At 46.2% G+C, this 27636-nt stretch overlaps 1 protein-coding gene across 1 annotated transcript in view; it reads right to left on the bottom strand.

Annotated features, from left to right (window-relative positions):
- The window catches only part of DCLK3 (doublecortin like kinase 3), a 47804-nt gene extending 21091 nt beyond the window's left edge, over window positions 1-26713 (bottom strand). The window contains exons 1-3 of the mRNA XM_061197462.1: window positions 26658-26713; window positions 22951-23041; window positions 20253-20310 (exon numbers count right to left, since the gene is read on the bottom strand). Coding sequence (XP_061053445.1) covers window positions 20253-20310; window positions 22951-23041; window positions 26658-26713 — 205 coding nt within the window. The remainder of the gene's footprint in view (window positions 1-20252; window positions 20311-22950; window positions 23042-26657) is intronic.
- Window positions 26714-27636: the final 923 nt, after the last annotated feature.

The following is a 27636-nucleotide window of genomic DNA, read 5'->3' as shown; positions in this document are numbered from 1 at the left end:
AAACCCCACTTGATCATGGTGTATGATCCTTTTACTGCGCTGTTGGATTCTGTTTGCTAGTATTTTGTTGAGGATTTTTGCATCTATGTTCATCAGTGATATTGGCCTGTTGTCTTCTTTCTTTGTGACATCTTTGTCTGGTTCTGGTATCAGGGTGATGTTGGCCTCGTAGAATGAGTTTGGGAGTGTTCCTCCCTCTGCTATATTTTGGAAGAGTTTGAGAAGGATAGGTATTAGCTCTTCTCTAAATGTTTGATAGAATTCTCCTGTGAAGCCATCTGGTCCTGGGCTTTGTTTGTTGAAAGATTTTTAATCACAGTCTCAATTTCAGTGCTTGTGATTGGTCTGTTTATATTTTCTGTTTCTTCCTGGTTCAGTCTCGGAAGGCTGTGCTTTTCTAAGAATTTGTCCATTTCTTCCAGGTTGTCCATTTTATGGGCATAGAGTTGCTTGTAGTAGTCTCTCATTATCCTTTGTATTTCTGCAGTGGCAGTTGTTACTTCTCCTTTTTCATTTCTAATTGTATTGATTTGAGTGTTCTCCCTTTTTTTCCTAATGAGTCTGGCTAATGGTTTATCAATTTTGTTTATCTTCTCAAAGAACCAGCTTTTAGTTTTATTGATGTTTGCTATTGTTTTGTTCATTTCTTTTTCATTTATTTCTGATCTGATCTTTATGATTTCTTTCCTTCTGCTAACTTTGGGGTTTTTTTGTTCTTCTTTCTCTGATTGCTTTAGGTGTAAGGTTAGGTTGTTTATTTGAGATGCTTCTTGTTTCTTGAGGTAGGATTGTATTGCTATAAACTTCCCTCTTAGAACTGCTTTTGCTGCATCGCGTAGGTTTTGGGTAGTCGTGTTTTCATTGTCATTTGTCTCTAGGTATTTTTTGATTTCCTCTTTGATTTCTTCAGTGATCTCTTGGTTATTTAGTAGTGTATTGTTTAGCCTCCATGTGTTTGTATTTTTTACAGATTTTTTCCTGTAATTGATATCTAGTCTCATAGCGTTGTGGTCAGAAAAGATACTTGATACGATTTCAATTTTCTTAAATTTACCAAGACTTGATTTGTGACTCAAGATATGATCTATCCAGAGAACGTTCCATGAGCACTTGAGAAGAAAGTGTATTCTGTTGTTTTTGAATGGAATGTCCTATAAATATCAATTAAGTCTATCTTATTTAGTGTATCATTTAAAGCTTGTGTTTCCTTATTTATTTTCATTTTGGATGATCTTTAGCACCCCACTAAAGTCCCCTACTATGACTGTGTTACTGTCATTCTCCCCTTTTATGGCTGTTAGCATTTGCCTTAGGTATTGAGGTGCTCCTATGTTGGGTGCATAAATATTTACAATTGTTATATCTTCTCTTTGGATTGATCCCTTGATCATTACGTAGTGTCCTTCTCTGTCTCTTGTAATAGTCTTTATTTTAAAGTCTATTTTGTCTGATATGAGAATTGCTACTCCAGCTTTCTTTTGATTTCCATTTGCATGGAATATCTTTTTCCATCCCCTCACTTTCAGTCTGTATGTGTCCCTAGATCTGAAGTGGGTCTCTTGTAGACAGCATATATACAGGTCTTGTTTTTGTATCCATTCAGCCAGTCTATGTCTTTTGGTTGCAGCATTTAATCCATTTACATTTAAGGTAGTTATTGATATGTATATTCCTATTACCATTTTCTTAATTGTTTTGGGTTTGTTATTGTAGGTCTTTTCCTTCTCTTGTGTTTCCTGCCTAGAGAAATTCCTTTAGCATTTGTTGTAAAGCTGGTTTGGTGGTGCTGAATTCTCTTACCTTTTGCTTGTCTGTAGAAGTTTTAATTTCTCTGTCAAATCTGAATGAGATCCTTGCTGGGTAGAGTAATCTTGGCTGTAGGTTTTCCCCTTTCATTACTTTAAATATGTGCTGCCACACCCTTCTGGCTTACAGAGTTTCTGCTGAAAGATCAGCTGTTAACCTTATGGGGATGCCCTTGTATGTTATTTGTTGTTTTTCCCTTGCTGCTTTTAATATTTTTTCTTTGTATTTAATTTTTGATAGCTTGATTAATATGTGTCTTGGCATATTTCTCCTTGAATTTATCCTGTATGGGACTCTCTGCACTTCTTGGACTTGATTGACTATTTCCTTTCCCATATTAGGGAAGTTTTCAACTATAATCTCTTCAAATATTTTCTCAGTCCCTTTCTTTTTCTCCTCTTCTTCTGGGACCCCTATAATTCTAATGTTGGTGCATTTAATGTTGTCCCAGAGGTCTCTGAGACTGTCCTCAATTCTTTTCATTCTTTTTTCTTTATTCTGCTCTGCAGTAGTTATTTCCACCATTTTATCTTCCAGATCACTTATGCATTCTTCCGCCTCAGTTATTCTGCTATTGATTCCTTCTAGAGAATTTTTAATTTCATTTATTGTGTAGTTCATCATTGTTTGTTTGCTGTTTAGTTTTTCTAGGTCCTTGTTAAACATTTCTTGTATTTTCTCCATTCTATTTCTGAGATTTTGGATCATCTTTACTATCATTACTCTGAATTCTTTTTCAGGTAGACTGCCTATTTCCTCTTCAATTGTTTGGTCTGGTGGGTTTTTACCTTGCTCCTTCATCTGCTGTGTGTTTCTTTGTCTTCTCATTTTGCTTAACTTACTGTGTTTGGGATCTCCTTTTCGCAGGCTGCAGGTTCATAGTTCCCATTGTTTTTGGTGTCTGCCCCCAGTGGGTAAGGTTGGTTCAGTGGCTTGTGTAGGCCTCCTGGTGGAGGGGACTGGTGCCTCCACCAGTGTTCTGGTGGATGAGGCTGGATCTTGTCTTTCTGGTGGGCAGGACAGTGTCTGGTGGTGTGTTTTGGGGTGTCTGTGACCTTATTATGATTTTAGGCAGCCTCTCTGCTAATGGGTGGGGTTGTATTCCTGTCTTGCTAGTTGTTTGGCATAGGGTGTCCAGCACTGTAGCTTGCTGGTCATTGAGTGGAACTGGGTCTTAGTGTTGAGATGGAGATCTCTGGGAGAGCTTCTGCCGTTTGATATTACGTGGAGCCGGGAGGTCTCTGGTGGGCCAATGTCCTGAACTCAGCTCTCCCACCTCAGAGGCACAGGCCTGACACCTGGCTGGAGCACCAAGACCCTGTCAGCCACATGGCTCAGAAGAAAAAGAAGAAGAAAAAGAAAGAAAGAAAAAAATAAAATAAAGTTATTAAAATAAAAAATAATAAAAAATTATTAAAAATAAAACGCTTAAAGTAATTTAAAAAAGAAAGAATGAAGAGAGCAACCAAACCAAAAAATAAATCCACCAATGATAACCAGCACTAAAAACTATACTAAAAAACAAAAACAAAAAACGGACAGACAGACCCTAGAACAATAACTCTAAATACTAAACTAAGATAAACATAAAACCAAAAACAAATTAGATGCAGAAAGCAAACCCCAAGTCTACAGTTGCTCTCAAGGTCCACCGCCTCAATTTTGGGATGATTTGTTGTCTATTCAGGTATTCCAGAGATTCAGGGTACATCAAGTTGACTGTGGAGATTTAATCTGCTGCTCCTGAGGCTGCTGGAAGAAATTTCCCTTTCTCTTCTTTGTTTGCACAGCTCCCAGGGTTCAGCTTTGGATTTGGCTCCGCCTCTGCGTGTAGGTTGCCTGAGGGCTTCTGTTCTTCGCTCAGACAGGACAGGGTTAAAGTAGCAGCTGATTAGGGGGCTCTGGCTCTCTCAGGCCAGGGGTGGGAGGGGTACGAAATGCAGGGCGAGCCTGCGGTGGCAGAGGCCAGCATGACATTGCAAAAGCCTGAGGCGCACTGTGTGTTCTCCCGGGGAAGTTGTCCCTGGATCACAGGACCCTGGCAGTGGCAGGCTGCACAGGCTCCCTGGAGGGGAGGTGTGGAGAGTGACCTGTGCTTGCACACAGGCTTCTTGGTGGCTGCAGCAGCAGCCTTAGCGTTTCATGCCCTGTCTCTGGGGTCCGCGCTGGTAGCCATGGCTCGCGCCCGTCTCTGGAGCTCCTTTAGGCGGTGCTCTGAATCCCCTCTCCTGGCGCACCATGAAACAAAGAGGCATGAAAAAGTCTCTTGCCTCTTTGGCAGTTCCAGACTTTTTCCCGGACTCCCTCCTGGCTAGCTGTGGCGCCCTAGCCCCCTTCAGGCTGTGTTCATGCAGCCAACCCCAGTCCCCTCCCTGGGATCTGACCTCCGAAGTCTGAGCCTCAGCTCCCAGCCCCCACCCGTCCCGGCGGGTGAGCAGACAAGGCTCTCAGGCTGGTGAGTGCTGGTCGGCACTGCTCCTCTGTGCGGGAATCTCTCCACTTTGCCCTCTGCACCTGTGTTGCTGCACTCTCCTCCGTGGCTCCGAAGCTTCCCCCTGGCAATCCCCCCGTCTCTGCCAGTGAAGGGGCTTCCTAGTGTGGAAACTTTTCCTCTTTCACAGCTCCCTCCCTGAGATGCAGGTCCCGTCCCTATTCTTTTGTCTCTGTTTTTTCTTTTTTCTTTTGCCCTACCCAGGTACGTGGGGAGTTTCTTGCCTTTTGGGAAGTCTGAGGTCTTCTGCCAGCATTCAGTAGGTGTTCTGTAGGAGTTGTTCCACATGTAGATGTATTTCTGATGTATTTTTGGGGAGGAAGGTGATCTCCACGTCTTACTCCTCCACCATCTTGAAGGTCTCCCCCAAAATGATAATTTTTAAGTGCATTTGAATTGTAGCAGAAAGTCCAGTTGTGCCAGCATGGGCAATTTGGCCCAGCATATTGACACAGAATGTTTTTTGTTTTTTAATTATAACATACAATCTGTTCTGAGATGATTTCCATCTAGACACAGGTGTCCGATTAGATGACAAGTGGTGGCTGGCACTGATCTTCCCACATGCCGAGGATTTATGAGCTTACCAGTCACGTTTACAGTTAAACTATTTATTTATGTACATCTGTCATTCCTTTCTTCTCATAGTCTCTCTGATCTGCCTCCATTTTTGGCTGAGAGGGTTGATGCTGAGAGAGGAGAAGAGAGGTCTCCAGCAGTCACACTAGTTCGTGTTTCCTCAGGAAACAGGAAGGATGCCAAGAAAGGTAACCTTCAGATGCACGTGTGCAAAGGGACTAAGTCTTCTCATTTGTTTTCCTTAGGGTGCTTCTCACACAGTGGGACCCTCAATACATATTTGTCAGGCTAAGGAAAGGGAAAAGAATTCTCTATTCCAGGGAAGGTTCAGGGGAGAACCAGGAGGACAAAGGAACATTCTGTGAATACCCTAGGGATGCAGGAGAGTTTAGCATGGAAGGGGGCTCAGGAGGGGCCCAGAGGAGGTCCAAGATGGGATGTCAGGAGACACACACCAGTACTCTTGGAACAGGACAGACACTGTGGGTCACATGTTGAGTGGTGACTTAGGACAAAAGAGGCAAGTTGTGATGAGACCTCAGGGTCCCAAATAGTGAAACTGCGCAGTTTGAGTGTAATGACAGATGACTAGGCCCTGTGGTACCCAGAGTCTGAGGGCAGTGGCGGGGTGGGGGTGTGGGCACGCTCTGGGATGCTTGTGCCCAGCCAGTTTCTGCAGACCCTAGCTCAGACGCTGTCCTGATTCCTGGCGGTTAGGAGAGCACTCTGGGCACACTCCATCCCTGAATCCAGGAGAGGCTCCACAGGAGTGGCCCCATCCCAGGGTGCGGACACAAAGGATGTGAAGACAGCGCAGCTCAGCCTCTAGCGCCACCGTCACGCATGCGCAGCCCACTGCCCAGGCGTTCTCAAACTCACTTAAAGCCTCTGTAATCTGGGGCCAGAGTGAGAACTCGGTCCCTCTCCTTCCCAACATAATTAGGAGCTACAGGAATGGCACTTCTGGTTCTGTCTGCAACGTGCTACTGGGGAGTCCTGGGAAAACACAACCTCAAGATGCAATTATTATTATTATTATTATTATTTTGGCCACGCTGCGGGGCCTGCGGGATCTTCATTCTGTGACCAGGGATCCAACCGCACCCCCTGCAGTGGAAGTGCAGAGTCTTAATCCCTGGACCACCAGGGAAGTCCCAAGATGCAATTATTTTTATCCTCTCTTCCACAAGCCCTCCTTCCTCCTTTAAAGTTCTTGGTCCAGAGCAAATTTTTCTCCTTTAGAAAAAAAATCAGGAGATTCTGAATGCCTGGTCCATAGGCAGGGAGAGCAAATATAAGGGAGAGGAAGAACCTGGCACGTCCCTGGGGCCCTGGGCTCAGTCTCCAGGAACAGTCCCATCTCCCAAGGAAAACAGCACCCTCAAGGCCTTTGGGGCTGACTGTAAGCAGCACTATCCCAGGACCTACCCAGATAACCTGATTGTGTCCCCTCGTCTCCAACAACAACTTACAAAATCGATTAAGTGGAACCATATGAAATTACCAGTAGTTCTACCAATTACCCCAAAATGGAAATTTCATATGGCTCAACCTAACATGATCTAGGATAATAACTCCTCCTGTGTCCCTACACCAACAATAAATAGTTAATTGAGGTATAGATAGTAAAAACTAAACATCCTAATTCCCAGTCCTCAGCCGCTAGCCAGCAGCTTCCAGGAAAGGGTACAGAAAGAAAGTGCTCTTGTAGCATCATTTTTTGGTTAATTTCCTACAGCAACAGAAATTGACTCAACTTGACAATACGGCTGCTTTTGCCTCAAATGCCCCCAATACAAATGTCTACAGGGTTTTTCCCCAGCACCCATCAAGCGCATGCATGCAGCAGAACTTTCACGAAGCCACTCCTCTGCTCAAGAGCCTATGGCGGCTCCTTATTAACATCTTTGAGGGCCAAAGCCTTGACATGGAAGGCACTCCCTCATCCAGCGGCCCCTCACCCATCCCAACCCGACTCCACTGTCACTCTCCCACCCATCCAAGCCTCACCATCCTGTAAGACCTAAGACCTGTATCTACTACCAAACCCTCCCTGACTTCACAAGTTCACAGTCTGAGCTCCCTCGTCTGACGCTCTGTTCATTCATTAAACATTTCACATGAATGCTTGAGACCCTTCCTTCTGCACACCTCAGCTCACTGTTACTTTATCTTCAAAGGTGTAGGTATTCTCAACTAAACTCAGGCTCTCCAAAGGCAGAGACTATGGATTATGCGAACTCTCTTCCTCTGTCCTAGTACATGAGATTTGGGAAACCCGTTTTCAGTCCTAACATCAGCACATATATCATGTCTCAGGCTTCTGGCTCTCCTTGTAAATAATTGAGTGTCATTAGTTTCCACATTGGTAGACATCCCACAACAGACCTTAACTAGATGAAACAAGTAACGTTGACAGAAAACACGATCACAGACATCCACTGACTACCAGTAAATCTGCCAAGGTAGCATGTGTCAAGAACAACTAATACAGGTAGGGAAGAGAAGTGTATTTCTTCAGAGTTTTGTGAAAGCTTCATTTTAGAGTTGCACAAAGAATGTGAACATGGGGTCAGAAGCTCTAATTTAAATCCTGGTCCTACCAGGCTCTAAGTAGCTGTGTGACCTTGGGAACATTATGTGATCTTTCTGAGCCTCAGTTTCTACATGGGCTAAACTTGGTACCTTACCCCTGCCTGCTGCTTAGCATAGAGTGGGCACTCAGACTGTGTTTATTTTCTTCCCTCTCCCTCTCCAAACTCTTGTAACCTTGGGTTTCCCCCAGATCCACATATATGTCAAGGGAAAAGAGAACACGATGCTAAATGTGACTCAGCAGGGTGAATTTGTCATTTATGTAGTGACTGAAATAGAAAACTAGTAGGGACAGGATATTAAGAGAAACACTTGGGCAGATCTAAGCATACGGCTCCTGTGGGGAGAGAAACTTCACGTTCACTGATCCTAGAATTACCTGACTGGTGTGAGCCAATAAGCTCAGTTACTGCATAAGCATTTTGCTGTTATTACCTCTAATGGGTTTGGCTCCTAGCAACTGTGCCTCCTATCTGATAGCACAATTCAGATGAATTAACATAACCCAGTTTCACAACGGTCATCTCTATGTTTTTCCACTGAAAAGGCTACCAAAATGACTGGAAATCACATGAACCTAGTTTCTTTTCTAATCATTTATTATTCCTTTGTTCAGGCTGCTAATCATCAAGTTTAGGGTCAAGACAAAGTAATGAAAATATATGGCTAAAATGAATCTTTTCCTTATCTTCTTTCATCAGAATAAAGGGAGTATACCTTTTCCTAGTCATTTTTTAAAAAATATTTACTTATTTGGTTGCGCCAGGTCTTAGTTGCAGCAGGCAGGCTCCTTAGTTGCGACACTCAGGCTCCTTAGTTGTGGCATGCAAACTCTTGGTTGCGGCATGCCATGTGGGATCTAGTTCCCTGACCAGGGATCGAACTCAGGCCCCCTGCATTGGGGGCGTGGAGTCTTAACCACTGCGCCACCAGCGAAGTCCCTTCCTAGTCATTTTTTAACCATAACCCATATGCCTAATTACATCACAAAGAAAAACTACGTCCAAGGTCAGCATCCACTTTGGAATTCTTGCCTTGGCTCCTATAATAACATGCTAGAAAAAGAAATGGGAGAATCACACCCAAATTGCTATAGGATATAAATAATACATAATCACTCTTTAAGCATTTACTAATTCTGAGTATTAAAAGAAATGGAAATTGGTGTTTTAAAACATCTGATAATATGCAATGCAACAACACAAAAATGCCTGGAAAATAAAAGTCAATGTAATGCATCTAATGACATGTAATCCCCCTTCCTAGCAGGGAAGCTCCACTTGAAATACTTTCCCTTTTATCAACCTTTCATTCCTTAATGGTGTCACCAGACTTATGGCCTCAGTAGGCAGGGCTAAGAGACGATTCACCTCCATTCTTCTGTGGGAGATGGAGTGGAACTGGCTGAAATCATTTTCCTTTTCACTGAGTAATCATTTGTCCTGGGCTTTTTCCAGGGCTTTGTTTGGGAACAAACTCATTTTGCTCATATGCAAATCTGAGGCAGGAGAAACATTTGCGAACTTACATTTGATTATGCAAACATCCCAAGGAGGATTTCCTAAACGAATTAAAGATTGGAACGCAGCCTTTTACTAAGCCTCGAAAATGCTACTGTTTCGTAACTGGGAGGCCTCGCCAATGGCTGTATTGATCAAAACTGGGGAAATTAACAAGGGTAAGGTAATAAAATGAAATGCCATGCTATTTATTGTCTGTCATCACTGATGACACTCTAATTAACGTCATCACTACCTAATCTTCTTTATTACCAGCAGGACATCAACCAAGCCATCAGAAACAGAGTAATTAAAAAGACGTTTTCCAGTTCTCATCTCAGAAGTGCCCCAGTTTTGGGTTGCTTTTTATCTGCTGACCTTCCTATGCCAATTCCCCAAGTGCCTCTCAGCATGTTGGCATGAGAGCCCTCTATGGTCTCTCGGTGAGGGATGTTTGCCAGTCCTTGTTACAACAGATGCCTGATACATTTTTTCTAAGCTACTCGCTGATTTAACAATGACCTTTACTGTCCCAGCTACCTCGAAATTGTGATGCATTTTATGCATGCCTCTGTTGTTTACAAGGGGATTCTAAAGTGAACCAGCTTACATGTCGTTCCTCGTTTTCAAAGCTAATCTCTGACCACCCTCAATAGTTCTCATCCTCCCTCCCTCAGTTTTCTGCTCACCCTGATCTGGTCCTGCATACGCTACCCATCTCATAATCACATCACAGTTTCCACTTCCTCCTCTGCTAGTTTTATTTTGTCTGAAGAATCTTCATGCTCCATGCAAGCCAGAAGGTATTCTCCTCTCTCCCCAGAGGTCCCAGGTCACACCAAGACAAAAAAGACTGACGACCGAAGTATGAACTTTTCCCTGTTGTCATTCACCTGCCTCCTTTGAGCATCCTGCTAAAGTGGCAAAGCCAGCACCTCCCATTTCCGATCTGCCGTGTTCTACAGGGCAGGGCTTCTCAAATGCTAATGGGGACCGTGTTAAAGTGCAGGTCCCAATTCAGTCAGTCCAGGTCGAGGGTGGGGCTGAGATTCTGCAGCTCTAACACGGTCCCATGTGATACAATGCTGCTGGCCCAAGGACCACACTTTGAGAAGCAAAGCTACAGAGCTAAGCTATAGACAGAAGTTCCAAGTATCCTTCCAGGAATGCTGGTCAACCATTAGCATTTTGAAAGTGGCCCATAAACGATCCCCTAAAGTAGTGTTATAACAAATAGTATCTTTATTTTCATAATGTGAATAAGTGATGTGTGATAGGTAGTCAAAACAGGACATCACCTGTGCAGTGGAACACACAATCCACTCATGATTTCCTTGCCAAACGGTTTTCTTTTAAGTACAGCAAACAGAAACGGGGGAGGGAGTGATGAAGGATTTGACTACCCAGAGTAGACCAGCAGCATCGGTATCCCCTGGGAGATCATTAGAAATGCGGAATTTCAGACCCCACTCCAGACCTACAGAAGCAGATTTTGCATTTTAACAAGATCCCCAGATGATCCGATGCACACTGAAGTTTGAGGAGCACTGCTTTGGACTGTCTCTTACTTCATCAAACCGGTTAGTGGAACCAAAATATACAGAACACAACGGGAGGGATCAGAAGGTCCTTGGACTAGTACATATCCATTTGATTAACCCCGAGAGCATGGCAGTGTGACCCAACCAAGACCAAACTGGGATCCAAGGCAGCCAGTGGCCCAGGGCCGGGACCTATTTGCACCAGTTGCCAAATGGGCAGGAAGGGAGTGGGTGAAGGGGGCAAAGGAGATGTTCTGTGCCCAGGTATAACGGACACCTGGGAGGAGATCAGGCCGAGGGGCAATGACAAAAGAGGGGACAGCTTGGCGTCTATGCCCTGCCCTCCAAGCCTTGGAGCACAGGGTTAAGGATGGACGCTGAGGGAGATGTGTTTTGAAAGCCTGTGTGAGGCACTGGGACCCAAATGTGGAGGTACAACAGAGTAAGCAGAGAACCAGCCCCCTGCCTCCCCAGCACAGCAGGAGGGGACAAGGCGGTGCCCTGGGGACACACTGGCAGCCAGGGGACAGCAAGGCCAGGGGAAGTGAGGAGTGACATCATGACTGGAGGAAGAAGAGGAGCCACGGTGCACCTGAGCACAGGTGACGTCCTCCCCGGGGGACTCCGAGGACACGGGCTGAGGTCCTGTGAGAGCAGCGGGGCCGCTGGGACTCCACGCTGGGCATTAATATTAACATGGCCTCGTTTGCTCCCAGGCTGGTGAGGCCTCGGACATGCCAGTGACCACGACAATAACCTTCTCTCCAACTGCTGGTCCTCCAGGTGAACCCTTCTCCCGCCTTCTGATTATTCCGTCACACGAAGGCTTCATGCTCCTCTTTTTGCTTGCTGCCCTGTGTGCCACTGTTGTCCCTCACGTTGTCCTCCTTTGTGACATCCGATACCGGTTTGCTTTGACTGAGGCTTCCCCTGGGGACAGCTTTTCTTTCGGTCTGACCCCTGGGTTTAATGTTTCCTCCCAACAGTTGCCAACTCACCCACGATCGCATCCCTGGGGTGTCACCACTCACTCAGTAAAATTCCAAGAGGGCACGGCTCCCAGGCCGGGCTGTGGTTTCCTATGATCTGGATTTTCAATCCCAATTGTATGTTGCAGATCAGAGATTCATAATAACCTTGATTTGGGCTGAGTTTTGCCTTTCTCAGTACTGTTCAGGGAGGCTCAAGGGGGTGTGTTTATTTGGAAAGGGAGCACTAAAGTACATCCCACCTTGGGACCTGTCTCCAGCTGACTTGATGCCTGCAAGGCTTCCTATTTTCCTTCTTCTGTCTGATTATCGCACCCCAAGGCCTTCACCGGCCTACTGATCTCCACGGGACTGTGTCACAACAACATTCAAACACTGGGCTAGACAGAGCTTTACCACACTCCATCCCTATAGGTGAGGTTGCAGAAATCATTCTAAAAGCAAACTCCTCCATCATCTTTTTTCTAGAGAGATGAGCACTTCTCATTCATTTCTACATCTCTGTGCTTTGGTTGGACGGATCTTAGATTGATGTAAAGACACTTGGAATATTTGCACCATCTGCCAGTGCCTCCCTGCAGACTCTCACCCCTCATTATCAGATGCTTATCTGAGGGGCAGGCACAGAGCTCCACTATCCATCACTGGGACTTCCCTGGCAGTCCAGTGGTTAGGACTCTGCACTTTCACTGCCAAGGGCTCAGGTTCAATCCCTGGTCGGGGAACTAAGACCTCACATGCTGTGTGGTGTGGAAAAGAACAACAACAACAACAAAAAACCCTGCCATTATTGTAAGGACAGAGGAGGCAAAGAGCTTGTGGATTCTTTAGAAAGTGGTTTTTAAATGATTTTGACTTCTTGGTAAGACAACCTCCACATACAACGTATAATTAAATAGCAAGCGAGTAAAACAATTTAAGAGGAAATGTTACAAAAATATACATAGTTTTCTTTCATATTCAGGAGAAGTGACACATTTGGAAAACACCGGGGCTGCTCATGTAAAATAATAATAAAGGAATATGATGAATAATTTTGAGCCAATAAATAAGACAACTTAATGAAATGGGTGGATCCCAAGAAAGACACATATTATCAAAGTTCACTCAAGAAGAAATAAATACCCTAAGTATCTGAGGTTTAGATACACCAGGCTGAGGAAGAACTTTACATAAATATTTAAGGCATGGTCATTACATGATTGATTGGATTTATTGGTAAATTGCTTATGTGGAAATATGCATCTTTTGTAAACAAAAGTAATGCCATGGATCCAATCTAAGAAAGATGCAAAGGAGGATCTTAAGAAGGACCCGTGTGTTGGACGCAAAGGCTGTGTGGGTGAAAATCTTCGCGTGTTTGATCTGAAAGGGCCAGTAGCCCAACACCCTCAATTTTTAGATACAACTGCTGACCAGAGAGTGTAAGCAATTAGCCCAAGGCCACACGGCTAGTTAGTAAGAACTGAAAGAATTCTTCCACAGATCCTGAATCTTTTGGAGCAATGGTTCAGACAGGTTTGGGGGAGTCATTTGTAACCATGGAATAAAGCAAAGCTCACGGGATCATCCAGAGGAAATGGAGCCGGACTCAGACTCATCAACAGGCAACAATACCTATGCAAAGCAGCCTCAGTTTAGCTTTACTCCAAATATTAAGCCATCCAGCATCCCAACCTGGTAAAATAAAGTCACCCAGTGTTCCTGCAGCTGGCAATAAACAAGTGAGCTCGTCCCTGATATCCCCATAGACAGGATGATCTAAAAAAACAACTCCCTGAAGTGAATTAAGATTCCAAACAAAGAAGAGTGATGCTAGGGGAAAGCAGATTAAGGTAGAAACTTTTCTTCCTTTAGGGAATTAAAACTGGGTTTGGTTTTCTTCTCATTGGAAAGTAGGGGAAATCACAGTGCCAAGACCCTGACTGCATCCAACAGGTTCCGTAAAGCTCTACCAGTGCCCAATATCCACCCTGAGTGCCAGAGCCATGGGGGGCCTCGCCTACACCTCTGCTGGCAGAGTACCTGGTGGTCCTCACTGCCATGGGAGCCTGCACGGCCACCACCAGCCCCGCCTCCCAGGATGGCTACAAAGACCATAGCAAGATGACAGGCAGAAGGTCACCTGCATATAGTAAGCATTCAGTCCCTCGTGGTTAAATCAGATTGACAACGGCGGCACCAAGGCAACAGCTCTTCTATTAAGAAGCCTATCTCGGGCTTCCCTGGTGGCACAGTGGTTGAGAATCTGCCTGCCAATGCAGGGGACACGGGTTCGAGCCCTGGTCTGGGAAGATCCCACATGCCGCGGAGCAACTGGGCCCGTGAGCCACAACTACTGAGCCTGCGCGTCTGGAGCCTGTGCTCCGCAACAAGAGAGGCCGCGATAGTGAGAGGCCCGCGCACCGCGATGAAGAGTGGCCCCCGCTTGCCACAACTAGAGAAAGCCCTCGCACAGAAACGAAGACCCAACACAGCCAAAAAAAAAAAAAAAAAAAAAAAATAGAAGCCAATCTCAGTGCGCAGAAACTTAGGCGGTTCACTCAAACAGACCAACTGCTGCATCTAGGCTTTTCGAGAGCATCATTTACAAATATTTCCACAAAGACTGCTGCCTTCCGAGCCTTGATAGGGGTAGACCTTGGCAGCTCTGGCTTCTCTAGCTGTGGTTAAGCTTCTTCAGGATCCCTTGCAATGCTATCTCTTGGCGTTTGCCCCAAAATATATGATTTGCAGGGATGGAGTCTACTAAGTAAATGGGCCTTGCTTGGCAAGATTCCAAACACCCAGCCCTGATGCCAGGCATGTGTGGTAGACTGTCCATAAACAGGTATTGCATGAATGAACCCAGTAAATCCATAGTCGTGTGCAGGAAAACAGCCTTGCAGTTGAGTTCACGATCCTCAGAATGTGCTGGGTGATCAAAGCAATCCTGTACTCCGGACTTTTCAGCTGTTTCCGCCCCCAAATCTATCGGAAGCTACTCAGTCATCAACACACTATGGGGTCAGCACAGTCATGGACACTGCAGGTGCCCACCCAGATGCTCTTACCAGGCAGCGGCTGCCACCCACCAGCTCTTATGACTGATGGCGACAGGAAGGGTACAAAAGACAGGCTCCTTACCCCACGGTGAGACCAGCTCCTTGGTGCAGTGCAAGCCCCAGAACTCCCAGCTGAGACCACATCCTTGCTTAGCTGCGTCTCCTGCTCACCTCGCTCCCCTACCCCCTTCTCCTGCCAGCCTTCCCCCCAAAATCACATGCACAAGAATCCCAGTCTCAGGTTCTGCTTCTAGGGAACACAGACCCACACCACTGCCCCAAATTATGAGAGGTCTTTATATTTTATTATTTTATTTTATTTTGGCAGGGTGCCACGCTGAGCGGCATGTGGGATCCTAGTTTCCCCAACCAGGGATGGAACCCTCACCCCCTGCATTCAAAGTGCAGAGTCCTAACTACTAGACCGCCAGGGAAGTCCCAAGAGGTCTTTAAATTTAAAAAAAAGAATGAACACTAAGTGTTTTGTGTTTCGTGGCATTTTCCGAATTCGTAAGTAGAAGGCATTCTTTCTCTTGTGTTTCATTAAAAACAAAAGACAATTAATTACCCAGAGATGCCTGGAGTGTCTTCAAGCTATTTCTTTCACACACCGTTCTTATATTTGTTCAGGTCTGCGATGGATCTAATATCATTTCTCCAAGAAGCCTTCAGCCCACTCTCAATATGTATGAATATGCATATGTAACATGTATGAAGACCCTCAATCGGCTCCACCTCCCTTCTTCACTCATCTTGCTTCTTCTTCGTGGAAACTTACCACTATTGGGGTTACAACATTTGCTTTTGCTCTACAACATTTACAGATGCTTTAATCTGTCTCTCCAGCTCTCTAGGTCTGTTCTGATACAATAGCCATCAGCTACATGTGGCTATTTTCAATTTAAATTGAAATTAATAAAAATTGCTGTGGGGGCTTCCCTGGTGGCGCAGTGGTTAAGAACCTGCCTGCCAATGCAGGGGACACGGGTTCGAGCCCTGGTCCGGGAAGATCCCACATGCCATGGAGCAACTAAGCCCGTGCGCCGCAACTACTGAGCCTGCGCTCTAGAGCCTGCAAGCCACAACTACTGAGCCCACGTGCTGCAACTACTGAAGCCCGCACGGCCTAGAGCCCGTGCGCTGCAACAAGAGAAGTCACCGCAATGAGAAGCCTGCGCACCGCAACGAAGAGTAGCCCCCACTCACCACAACTAGAGAAAGCCCGCGCGCAGCAACGAAGACCCAATGCAACCAAATATAACTAATAAATTAATTAATTAAAAAAAAATTGCCGTGCCTACCACAGTGGCATATAGTAGACACTCAATAAATATATGTGAGCCAAAAGAAAGGGTACAAATGAACTTATTTACAAAACAAAAGTAGAGTCACGGATGTAGAAAACAAACTATGGTTACCAGGGGATGGGGGGGGAGGGATAAATAGGGAGATTGGGATTGACATATACACACTACTATATATAAAATAGATAACTAATAAGAACCAGCGGTATAGCACAGGGAACTCTATTCAATACTGTGTAATGGCCTATATGGGAAAATAATGTAAAAAAAAAAAAAGAGTGGATAGATGTATATGTATAACTGATTCACTTTGCTGTACACCTGAAACTAACACAACATTGTAAATCAACTATACTCCAATAAAAATTAAAAATAAATAAATAAATAAATAAAGGTAAGTGAAAGAATGGTTCCTGGTGATCATCAGTGATTTCCTAGTATCTAATTTTGTAACTTTTTACACTAAAAACTGATATTCTCAAGGGTAGGAAAAGAAATGTGAGAACTGTTAGGAAAAAGTTCCGTAAAAAGCTATGAAAGCATATGACTACTACTGGTTGAATTTTTAGCAGAGGGTAGTTAATTGTCAGTTAAAAAAACACAATGCCAGCCTCCAGATGGAGACAGCTAGCTAGCCAGAAACTGCTGAGAATTTCTGACAGTTATTCAAGGCAGCATGGAAAATAGAAAACTTTCCTTTTTTTCCCCTTGAGATGGGCAGATATTTCAAACCCCACTCTCTCCTCCCCATAGAATAAAAAGCCACCATGTATTTTTTTTCCTTTGTTAACATCCTCACTTAAGAACACTTAAAAGCCCACAAGTTGTGTGTATGGCCGAAGGAACAAACTGAGGCAAGAGAAAGAGATACCAGTCTGCCTCCTAACCCACCCCTCCCCACCTCAACACAAAGACTCCACTTGCCTTTCTAAGAAAACCCCTTAACAAAGACACCTACTTTGTACTCTGATGAAGAAAGCACACTAAACATACAGAACCAGGCAGCCAATGCTGTCTTTGCTTTGTAATATAGACAAAGCAACTGGAAAAAAAAGGCAAATAACTAACAAACCTTCCTGAGAACGTGGAAACCGCCGGGGTCTTTCCACTGGGTCTCAAGATTTTTTACTTATTCCCCATTTCTCCTTAGTGTGACTGTGGACTCCTGTTTTCCATTCATGCTACAGGACAGCTTTGGAAAATACCATCTTGCAAAACCAGCAAACCTCTTCCGTTATACCATTCTTGTAGAAAATGAGCAATTCCTTGGAATTCTAAATTTAATATTAGTGGCATTAAAGAGAAAGCACTAAAGGTTCTAACAGCCAGCACACAGCACACATAACCTTGCACTTGGGAGCTTCCTCATAATTAGTTTACTGGGGAGGTCTGCAACCCCTGGGCATCGCTTGACTCCAAGTTCTCCAGAGAAAAAGGAGCTTCAATCTAGTGCACTTGGTTTCTTCCTGTTACTTTTTTCTTTTTAAATTAATATGTCCAATGATTTTGGTTTTCTTAACTCAAACACAAGGTGAGACCCTGACCAGGGCTCTTTTTAATTTTGTTTTACTTTAACCAGTCTGATCTGCCAGGCCTGTCTTTAGCATCACTGAGGGCATCCTCTGAAATCATCTTTTATTATCCAGACTTAAAATATAAACATGTTATTACTAACAAGTATCAATCGTCAAAGGGAAGACTATGACGTTGGAGCTACTGACGTCTAGAACCAGTCAGAGATACCTCCAAGCAAGTTTGAAATTCGTGAGAGACTATGTCTCAAAGAGAAAACACACAATGAACCCAAGCTGTTTGTCTCATGGCATCTGTAACTCTGCGCTTGGACTGTGGGTGGGGTCTGATGATTCTTACCATGTGCCCAACTCCTTTGTATACCTTTTCTCTCTATCCCTCCTTCTCTCCCTCCCTGAATTTCTTTCTTTCTTTCTTTTTTTTGGCCACACTGCACGGCACGCGGGACCTTAGTTCCTTGACCAGGGATCGAACCAGTGCCCCCTGCAGTGGAAGCACGGAGTCCTAACCACTGGACGGCCAGGGAATTCCCCTTAATTTATTTCAATTCTAGAATATATCCATTTGTTTATTCGGAGCCACCTGGAAAGGCAATTAGAGCACATGGAACCTGATGAAAGTTTAATATTTTTCACTTCAAAGTATAATTAGAAAGTGGCCAGCTATAAGGCCAACATTTTAAAATTATATTTCTATCAAGCTTTCCTACATAATAGCAAAAATAAGTTGGAAAATACAATTTTAAAAGTAAGAACATATATAATGTCAACATACATAGAATTCCTAGGAATAAGGTTAGCAAGAAATATATATGATCAACATGAGGAAAACTACAAAACTGAGAGAGGAAATAGAAGATCCATTTAAATGACTGTCTGTTTCAGAATGTGAAGTCCTAATAGGTTAAACATATCAGTTCTTTTCAATCGGGATTTGCAGGTTTGATGCAGTTTAAGCACTAATGTAATTTTTGAAGACAGACAGGAGGGAAATGAGTAATGAGGATAGTAAAATATATTACAGAGCTATAATTACAACATCTTGGTACTGACAGAAAAAGAGCTGAATTTAAGGAAAAAGAAAACTGTAGCCCCAAAATAGATATTACTTCACACGAGAATTTAATGTATAATGAAAGATCATTACAGAGTAATTGGGAAGGGAAGAACAATTTTTATTCAATATTGGAACAATTGGATAATAATTTGGAAATGAAATGCTCTTGGATTTTTATTTGACAAGCATGTACCAAAATAAATTCCAGACGAATCAAAAGCCATAGACAAACGTAAATAAATTGTACTTTAATATTAATCAAGCCACTGAAGAGAGAACAAGTTTGGAAATTAGAAACATTAAAGGAGATCACAGGTAAAAGATCCCAAGAGTTCTTATGTATCAGAACAGGATGGAGAAATGAAGGATGGGCTAACTTAAGTGTTGGCACCCCACAGGGACAGGGCTGATGCTATGTGTCAGGCAGGTGCCTCAACTGATAAATGCCAAGAAGCTCAGTGGCTACCATAATAAAAGGTTCTTGCTCCTATGAAATCTCATGTGGACTAAGCAGCCTTCCTCCATATCACATCCTCCCGGGTTGCCGAAGTGGTGGGAGAGACACAGTGGCAGTGCCTGCTTTCATGAGAAATGACACACAGCACTTCCACCCATAGTCCAGTGGCCCCAACCAACCCAAAGGTCTTGGGTTGGACTCTCCCCAAAGCAGAGGCTGGGGAAAGGATTTGGGTTTAGTGGGGAGGTGATCCTGGGATGTACTGGAGGAGGCGAAAGAAATGAGGCAGTACAGCAGCATGAATGAGGTTACTGCTGCAAGCAACCTGGACTCAGCTCTGCTGGGAACCTCTGGGGAGAACAGGTAGAGCATGCCCAAGGGTTGGCCCACCAGTGGGGCAAGGAAACTGTGATATGTATCCACCCATTCCCCTCCATCAGTGGTTCAGGGCTGCTTCTAGGAGCACTAACTGCCCAGAACTTCTGGCTTTCCCCAAGAATGGTCCAACCATGCCCCTGCAACCAGAGAAAGCCCTCCAGTAGGACTGCAGTGCATCGTAGGGGAAACATCAGAACGAGGACTATGGGCAGGGACTTATAGCATCTGCTAAAGAAGGGAAGCATGTGGATATCTGGAGAGCACCAGCTGTCTCTCTATAAAGACCCAAGCACCAGAGGATTCTGGTTGTAGCCAACCCGAAACCAACGCAGCATGTGAATGAAACTGAACAACCAGCTTCATCCAACCCACTCCTGGAAAGACACTCCTAAAACCAAGGCTATTATTGCTGGGAGATCTGCTCATCCAATCGGCCCTGAGGTCCAAAGATGCTCCCTGAAGGGTGCCCTGGACTAGTTTGTGGGTGTGGAGATGGCTGTTAGGAAAAATGCTCCACAAGTTTGGGGGGATTCCAAGCCTGTTCACAAGTAGTATGTGGTCTTTGGGGGTCACCGGTAAGCACTTGCTTACAAACCATCTATCACAAGTTCCAAAGAGACGGAGCAGAGGAAGGGCACACGTATCCCTGGAGAGCCTGGGAGGTGCTGACATGAAGGTGATGCCTAAGAAGAGGCCAAGAGACAAGTGGAAATTTGTCAGGCGTGAGGACAGGCAGGATGGAAGCCACTTCCAGCAGCTTGGTCCCGTTGGTGTGTTAGGTTAGTAATTCACACAGAGAGGAAATACCAAGTTACCTTTTAAATTAATTAATGCTGAAAACTTTCATTAACACAAGATTTCACTCTAACCACCAGAGATTTGTTTCTGTGACATTTTTACTTGTGTGTTTGGGTGGCCTCATGTTTTCTGCCCTCTGCTTCAACAAAGTGCAGTTTCCATACTTCGTGTTATGTAATTACCTAGAGACCATTTAACTGGCAGCACGCCTGCTCTCTCCTCGGAGAATTTTGAGCTTCTCTGTCCAAAAACACAGAGTGGAAAGTGAATCGTTGGTGCTCTTAAAAACTGAAGGCAGATCACTAAGCTCACATGATATGGGATGACAGCTTCAATCTCAAAACCATCCCCAATTTTTCAAATGTTTTTCACTTTCCTCAAACATACAGAAGACAAAAAAAGTGTGTGATTAATTAGGTAAAGTGTTGCCAGAGCCCTCTCCCACGGGTCAGAAGCAGCACTCACAAGAGACAGGCTAACTCAGAGCATCCAAATGAACACTAACTAAATGTCCTGGAGAGGAAAAAACAGATACCCCAAGATGCAACAGCTCCTAGGAAACTGGTTCAGGAGGGCTCAAGTCAGTTAGCAAAGGTGGGATGGTGGATATGGCTGAACAAAGCTCTGCCCTAAAGCTCATCTGTTCTTCCCGTGGATGCGTGTGGTGCTTCCCCTCCTGCCCCTGGGCAGCGGCACCATCAACCCTGTCCCCCGCCCCCCCCAACCAAGAGTCAGCTGGGACTCCCATTCCCTTCCTTCACTGCCCACATCCATTCAATCTCCACTCCAAGTCCTGGAGATGCCATTTACTTTTTTTTTTGGCCACACCACATGGCTTACGGGATCTTAGTTCCCCTACCAGGGATTGAACCTGGGCCCTCAGCAGTGAAAGTGCCAAGTACTAACCACTGGGCCGCCAGAGAACTCCCTCTACTTCCTAAATGTCTCTCAAATCTGACACCTCCTCTCCATTCTCTTAACTACTTGCTGCTTGAATGCCCCCTCCCCAACCATGACATCGGACCTGAACCATGTGTCTCTGGCTTTTCTTCCTACCCCTCACCTACCCACACACCTGGACAAAGTGAGGTCTCTAAACCATAAAGTGGGTCATCTTTCCCCTGCCCCAACTAAACACTCCAGTGGGTTTTCACCTGTTTCTCAAATTCTGGGGGGTCCTCAGACATATTCTGGGGGTTCACAAGTTCTCCAAAATTATTTTTTGTTTAATTTTGTGCTTTCACTTTAATGAGCATCTTTTTAATAGAATATCAATAGAAACATACACTGGAACATCCGAAGGAGCATGTTATGACCAAGTGCTGCCATATAATTCCACTGTGTGTATTCCTGCATTTATGGTATAGTTGGCAATAAGAAATATGATGATGATTATTATTTTAATTGTCACAGGCTAATGAGAAAACAACAAATCAGACTTAATACAGACAAAGGAAACTGATGAGAAAATTGAGCCATCATATAACCCATGTGGTACGGCACACAGCCTCCCATAAGAATGGAACAACTGTTTTTAGACCCAGAAACAGTGACTTGGTTTTAGCAAGAATGACTTCATCCATCACATTAAATTCATGGAGTTAATCTGAATTTACTCAACTGGTAGCTGTGTTGATATTTTATTCATATATTTGTTTTGGTTTTATGGTCATATGAGAGCTCTAAATATAAAGTGCTTAGAATATTTGAATTGCACCATAATAAAAATAATTTAAGCCACCACTAGATGCTATAAGATTTCTTTTTCCTTTAAATAAATTCACATATTACTCCCATTTGAGAAACTCGGGCTTTCAGAATGAGGTTTAAGCTACAAAACAAGGCATACGTGGGAGAGACAGTGACATTCTCTGAACTTTCATCCACACACCCCTCATTGTTTCCCAGCCCCCTCACCGTTGGTTCTGGCCAATGGGCTGTGGCATAAGCAATGATGCATCAGCTCTAGGCTGAAACACAGAAGAGCCAGAGAGCAACTCTCCCACGATCTCTTCCTGCGCTGGTGACCACATAGGCCAATTTTTCCAAATGGTGTGGCTGCAAGATGGGAAAGCTCTGTCAGCTTGGCCCTCCACTGACCTATGAAGGACACATAGTGGAAGTGAGAAGTAACTGTTGTTGTGTGAAGCTACTAGATGATGAAGTTGATTTGTTACTGCAGCAGAGCTTAGCCTATCCTGACTAATACACCTTCAGGAACAGCAAACTACCTCACTGACCAAGCCCTTCCCATCATACTCCAGGCTCCAAACAACTTTTAGTTCAATGACTTGAACACATCAAGTTGTTTCATGGCACCACTTTACCTTTGCACATACTGTTCCTTAATCCTAGAATGCCATTCCCCACACTCTTCTGCCCTCCTCCCCATCCTGCCATTGTGATTCACCCTTCAAAACCTAGTTCAGATATAATTACCAGCAGGACATTTTCCTCCCTTTTCCAACCCTCTTCCCCCCTTCACCATTACCCATCAACTCTACAGAATGCTTATCTTGCCATGTGATAATTACATGTTTACATGCCTGTCCCTACCCCACCTCCAAACACACTGTGGCAGGGTCAGTGGCTTATTCATCTCCACACTATCAAGACCAGCATGCAGCAGAAGTAGGCAGCATTTGGCCATTTGGCCAGGAAGAGCTTCCTCCAGGGGGCTGGTCCTAAGGCACGGGAAGGAAGTTAAGTTAGATCCATCACCCCCCTGGAGGAAACACCTGACTCAACAGCAACAAGTCCAGTGAGTCTCAGCTGTCTCTGCCCCAGTCCCAGGCCAGACCCGCCAAGGAATCCTGAACCCTCCCCATCATCTCCCCAAACACATTGCTCTTCAGCCCCCAGGAAGGACTCAGACTTTACCTGGGGCGGCGGGGGCGGCGGGGTCAGGGGACGAGGGGAGCAGCCTAGGGCCTTGTACTCAAAGTGTGGTCCACACTTAAGAACTGAGGAGCTAGTGAGAAAAGCAGAACCTCAGGCTCCATCCCGACTCCTGGGTCAGAATCCACATTTTAGCAAGATCCCCAAATGATTCATATGCCCAATAACATTTGAGAGGCACTGGCCCAAGGCACCCAAACAGAATCACTCCAACCTGAAAGGTAACTTTAATAACAATATTTTTATACACTGATGTATGCAATTATATATCAATAAAACTGGAAGAAGAAAAAAACTCATGAAAAAAAATAACAATACTTTCTCTTCGTAATAATATCTGCAAAGTGCTTTACATCAGCGGTCCCCAGCCTTTATGGCACCAGGGACCAGTTTCATGGAAGACAAGGATGGGGGGGGGGGATGGTTCAGGCGGTAATGCGAGCGATGGGGAGCAATGGGGAGCGGCAGATGAAGCTTTGCTTGCCCGGCCTACCACTCACCTCCTGCTGTGCGGCCCGGTTCCTAACAGGCCACGGACCGGCCTTTTCAAAGAACTCCCCCACATACGAATCTTCAAAAGGGGCTCTGTGTTACCACCAGATGGTTTAGACATTAACAGGAGGCTACCAAAGGAAAAAGTGGGAAACTCTGGGTACCAGATACAATAGCCCCCTAGATGCAAGGAAAGGAAACATCATCAGGCAAGAGCCTCTGATTAATGAAGGCTGTCCAAGCCCCTCCCACGCCCCGGTACTGGTCCGCAGCTTGGGGGTTGGGGACCCCTGCTTTGTATCACTCAATCCTCAGAACAATTCGCTCATGTCCATTTTACCAGTGAGGTAACTGAGGCTCAAAGTGTCTGGGTACCTTGCCCACCATCATACAGCTTTGAAGAGTCAGAGTCAGAATTTGAAGGCAGTTCTGCTGGACTCAAGAGTTGTAACCCCCATCACCACCCACTACACGGCACCCTGCCATTCACAAGCACTTAGCCTTCCAGACCAGCTCTGGAGACCTCCGTGCCCCTTCACACAGCCACTGGACCGTATTTCCCTCTATTCCATCACTTACTCCCAACACCACCATGCCTCCACATACACCACTGTCCCTGAGACACTGCCAGCTCTCCCTGGGCAAGGATTTTATGGGCTTGCTAAATGATTGATGAGTCAATGAAAATATTTCCCCTTCATCATCAGACAACCCTCTGAGGATGGCTGGATAATTATTATTAAGTAAAGAAAGGTGAAGACATCGAGGTTCCCAGAGAAGTTCAATGACTTGCACCAGATCACCAGGAAGCCTCAGACCTCTGGGGATAGGATGGAACTGAACTCCCTGACTCCCAGGACAGACGTCCTCTTCCCCACCCTTCCACTCTCCCTGTATTTCCCTCTTCTGACCTACATTACCAGGCAGTTAAAAACATCCTTGTCAAAGAACTCCCCCATATAGGCATCTTCAAAAGGGGCTCTGTGTTACCACCAGGTGGGCCAAATTTAGACATTAACAGGAGGCCACCAAAGGAAAAGGTGGGAAACTCTGGGTACCAGATACAATAGCCCCCTGGATGCAAGGAAAGGAAACATCAGGCAAGAGCCTCTGACTAACGAAGCCCGTCCAAGCCCCTCACAATGACCCCATGTCAAGGCAGAGGCCCCCTGGAAGGCCAGGCTGGTGGAGACACACCCACCCTCCCTGGAGTCTGTGGTATTGTGGTTCCACTGATTGAGACAGCCCTTTCTTTCCCTTTATTGTCTTTAGAAAGAAGCTAAGACATTTAATCAGCTCCACATGTAACCAGAGAAAAGCAACACACCTGCCTGAAATATTCAAATATTTAGGAAAACATAGGAGGGAAATTTCCCTTGAACTGGTTAAAAGGGGGATGAGAGAAGCCAAGAGTGAGATCTTGGGACAATGAAGCAACTCTCCATTTTGTTTTGCTTTTCTGAGCATTACACCCAAGCACCATGCCACCCACTGGGCACCGCCGAAGGCACCCAGATGAGAAGTTAATGGCCTGGGCACAGGACTCCATCTGCTAGGAGGCACCTTGTGAAAATTCACACCAAGGCACTCTGCAGGTTAGCGCAGGCTACCCAATGCTGATGTTACAGCCCTACTCGAGAAATGTTTGATTGGGTTCCCTAGAATCAGATCCTGAGATAGGAATCCCTAGGAAAGTGTTTTATTGGGAAGTATTCCTAGGAAGAAACTCGTAAGGGAGTGAAGAAGTGAGTCCAGAAAGAGAAGCAAGCCCAGCAATGACCCCTGGAGATCAATGTGACACCACTCCACAGTGGATTTCTACAGAGTATGTCACATCTGGCTGTGTCCCAATCAAGGGCAAGGGAGTGGGACAATATACACTCTGGCACCCATCAGGCATTGGTTAGGGGCTGCCCCCAGGGGAGATGGCAACTCCCAGGCCCACCTTGCTCTCAGCTCCTTCAGACCAAGCAGACTCCAGCAGCCCCAACAAAGAGGATCATCCTCCAACGAAGGGGAGGGGCTGGCGGCTGGGAGTGAAAGCACCCAGGGTACCAGTGTGCACAAAGGGCTCTGAGGGGACACTGTGTCACACTGAAGTACCTGTGACAGTCCAGGGTCCAGTATTCCTTTCTCCAAGTTTTGCCCAAAGCCTGACCATGATAACGCTGACTCCATCTCAGCTATTCTGCGGCCTCACGGGGTTCTCACATTTCTTTGAGCTCACCATAAATGTACCTGGCTCAAAGACCTTTCAGACCTTCATGGAATGAGTTACAGAGCATCTTTCAGACATCGTTTTCTGCCTCTCTGTTCCTTTTCCAGGGAAGCATTTTCTGGCACCACCCAAAGCAATCCAAATATTAAACTGAAATGCTTTTATGAAGTTGGGCTGCCAGGCAAACCCAACATCCTTTTCCTTTTTTTCTTTCTTCCTGGGGCCCCTGTTTCTTGCTACCTTGCCCCTTAAGGATAAGCACAATGCTTGGCTACTACTCTAGATGCCCCATTCATTGTGACTGTGATTGTCAGCTCAACACTAGCCAACAGATCACCTCTGTAAGCAGTGACATGGACTAACTTCACAGCTCCTAACACCACCATAAAGGCCCAGGACCACCTAATGCCAAGACAATCAGGAAGGAAGTACCCAGCTTCAAGTTGACAGCTGTCATCTTGGACAACACAGCAAGTAAATGAAAGGAGATGGAATCCACAGGGAAGGGGGTAAGACAGAGGGAGAACTAATGTTGGAAATGAATAACAGCGGAGTTCTCTCCACAACTTCTCCTCACCCCCCACTCCCAGCAGGCGGATACCCCGAAAAGGTGTCTCCAGACGCCTCTGCCCAGCCCTGCACAGTCTTCTCCCCACCGCACAACACCTCGCCCCCAGAGCCAGACACCCAAGGCAGTATAAATGCGGTCCTATATTTGAAATTATTGATGGGATATTTCACGAACTCATTTTCTTTTTTCTGTTCATGCCCAAATGCTCTGCCTCTAGCCTTTTCCCCTATAGTCTTTAGTTCTTCTGTGTGTTTATCTAGTTCTAAGGAGAATTTCCTTTCCTTTAGCTGGGTCACAAGAGCTGTGGAAACCTGGGTTCAAATCCCAGCTTGGTCGCTATTAAGCCATGTGACCTTGGGAACCTCTGTTTTCTCATCTGACAAATGGGGATAAATCCACCTTCCTTACAGGTCTGTGGAGAGGATGGATGAAATGAAGTCATCTCTAGGTAAAGCACCTGACATGTCGAGATGCTCAATAAAGCCCGGTTCCCTCGCGGGCTCCTTCCCTCTCCAACAGCCCCACTGCACCTCCCAGGATGCCCCCGCGTTTCCCAGGCCGGCCCCTCTGGACAGCGAGGGACAGGAACCCAGATCGGGACAGCGTTAACCCCGACCCCGAGCAGGCGAGTTTCAGCTGGTGTGGCCACACACACACACACACACACACACACGCACCGCGCTTGCTCCGGGCACCCCCGCGGGACCGGCACTGAGGCCCCACAGCTCACGGAGCGGGGTCTCGAGTCGGGGAGACAGAAGGGCTCCCCCTACGCCGGCGGCGGCCCCGACCTGCTGGGCGCCAGAGCGCATGGCACTTACCCGGGGCGGGCCGAGCGGGGCAGCTGGGGGCGGGTCGTGCGGGGGGCGGCGGCGCGCGCGGGGCGGGCGCGGCGGCGGGCATGGCTCGGAGGACTGGGAGCTAGGCGCGGGGCTTGGAGGTGCGGGGCCGCTGCTCGACGGCGGGGCGGGCGCGGCGCGAGCGGCGAGGAACCCGCTCCGCCCTCTCTCCTCGTTCCCTCCCGCCGCCCGCCCCGCGCCGCGCAGCGCCGGTCAACAGCCACGGGGAACGTCTCTGGGGGCGCCGGCTTAGCAACCGCGCGCCGCCCAGCCTCTCTCCCCGCACCCGCCCCGCCCCGCTCCGCGCGCAGAGCCGGGCGCTGCAGGTGGGCGGGGCCCGCTTTGAACTTGCTCCCGCACCCCCAGTCTTCTCCAGGGAGCGCCCGAGGTGGCCCTCGGGGACCCCTCCGCAGCCCGCCTCTCTCCCCTCGCAGGGCGTGCCCTAGAGCCAGGCGCGGTCGGGCTTTGAAACTGAGCCTCGCCCACGTTCTCTGTGGGTGGCGGACCAAAGGCGTCCCCAGGACCCCGGCAGTCCTCGCCCCTCCAGG

Source organism: Eubalaena glacialis, chromosome 7 (assembly GCF_028564815.1).
Source record: "Eubalaena glacialis isolate mEubGla1 chromosome 7, mEubGla1.1.hap2.+ XY, whole genome shotgun sequence".
NCBI classification, from domain to species: domain Eukaryota; kingdom Metazoa; phylum Chordata; class Mammalia; order Artiodactyla; family Balaenidae; genus Eubalaena; species Eubalaena glacialis.
The sequence above is the reverse complement of the archived record's forward strand: the minus strand, read 5'-3'. Positions and strand labels throughout refer to the sequence as shown.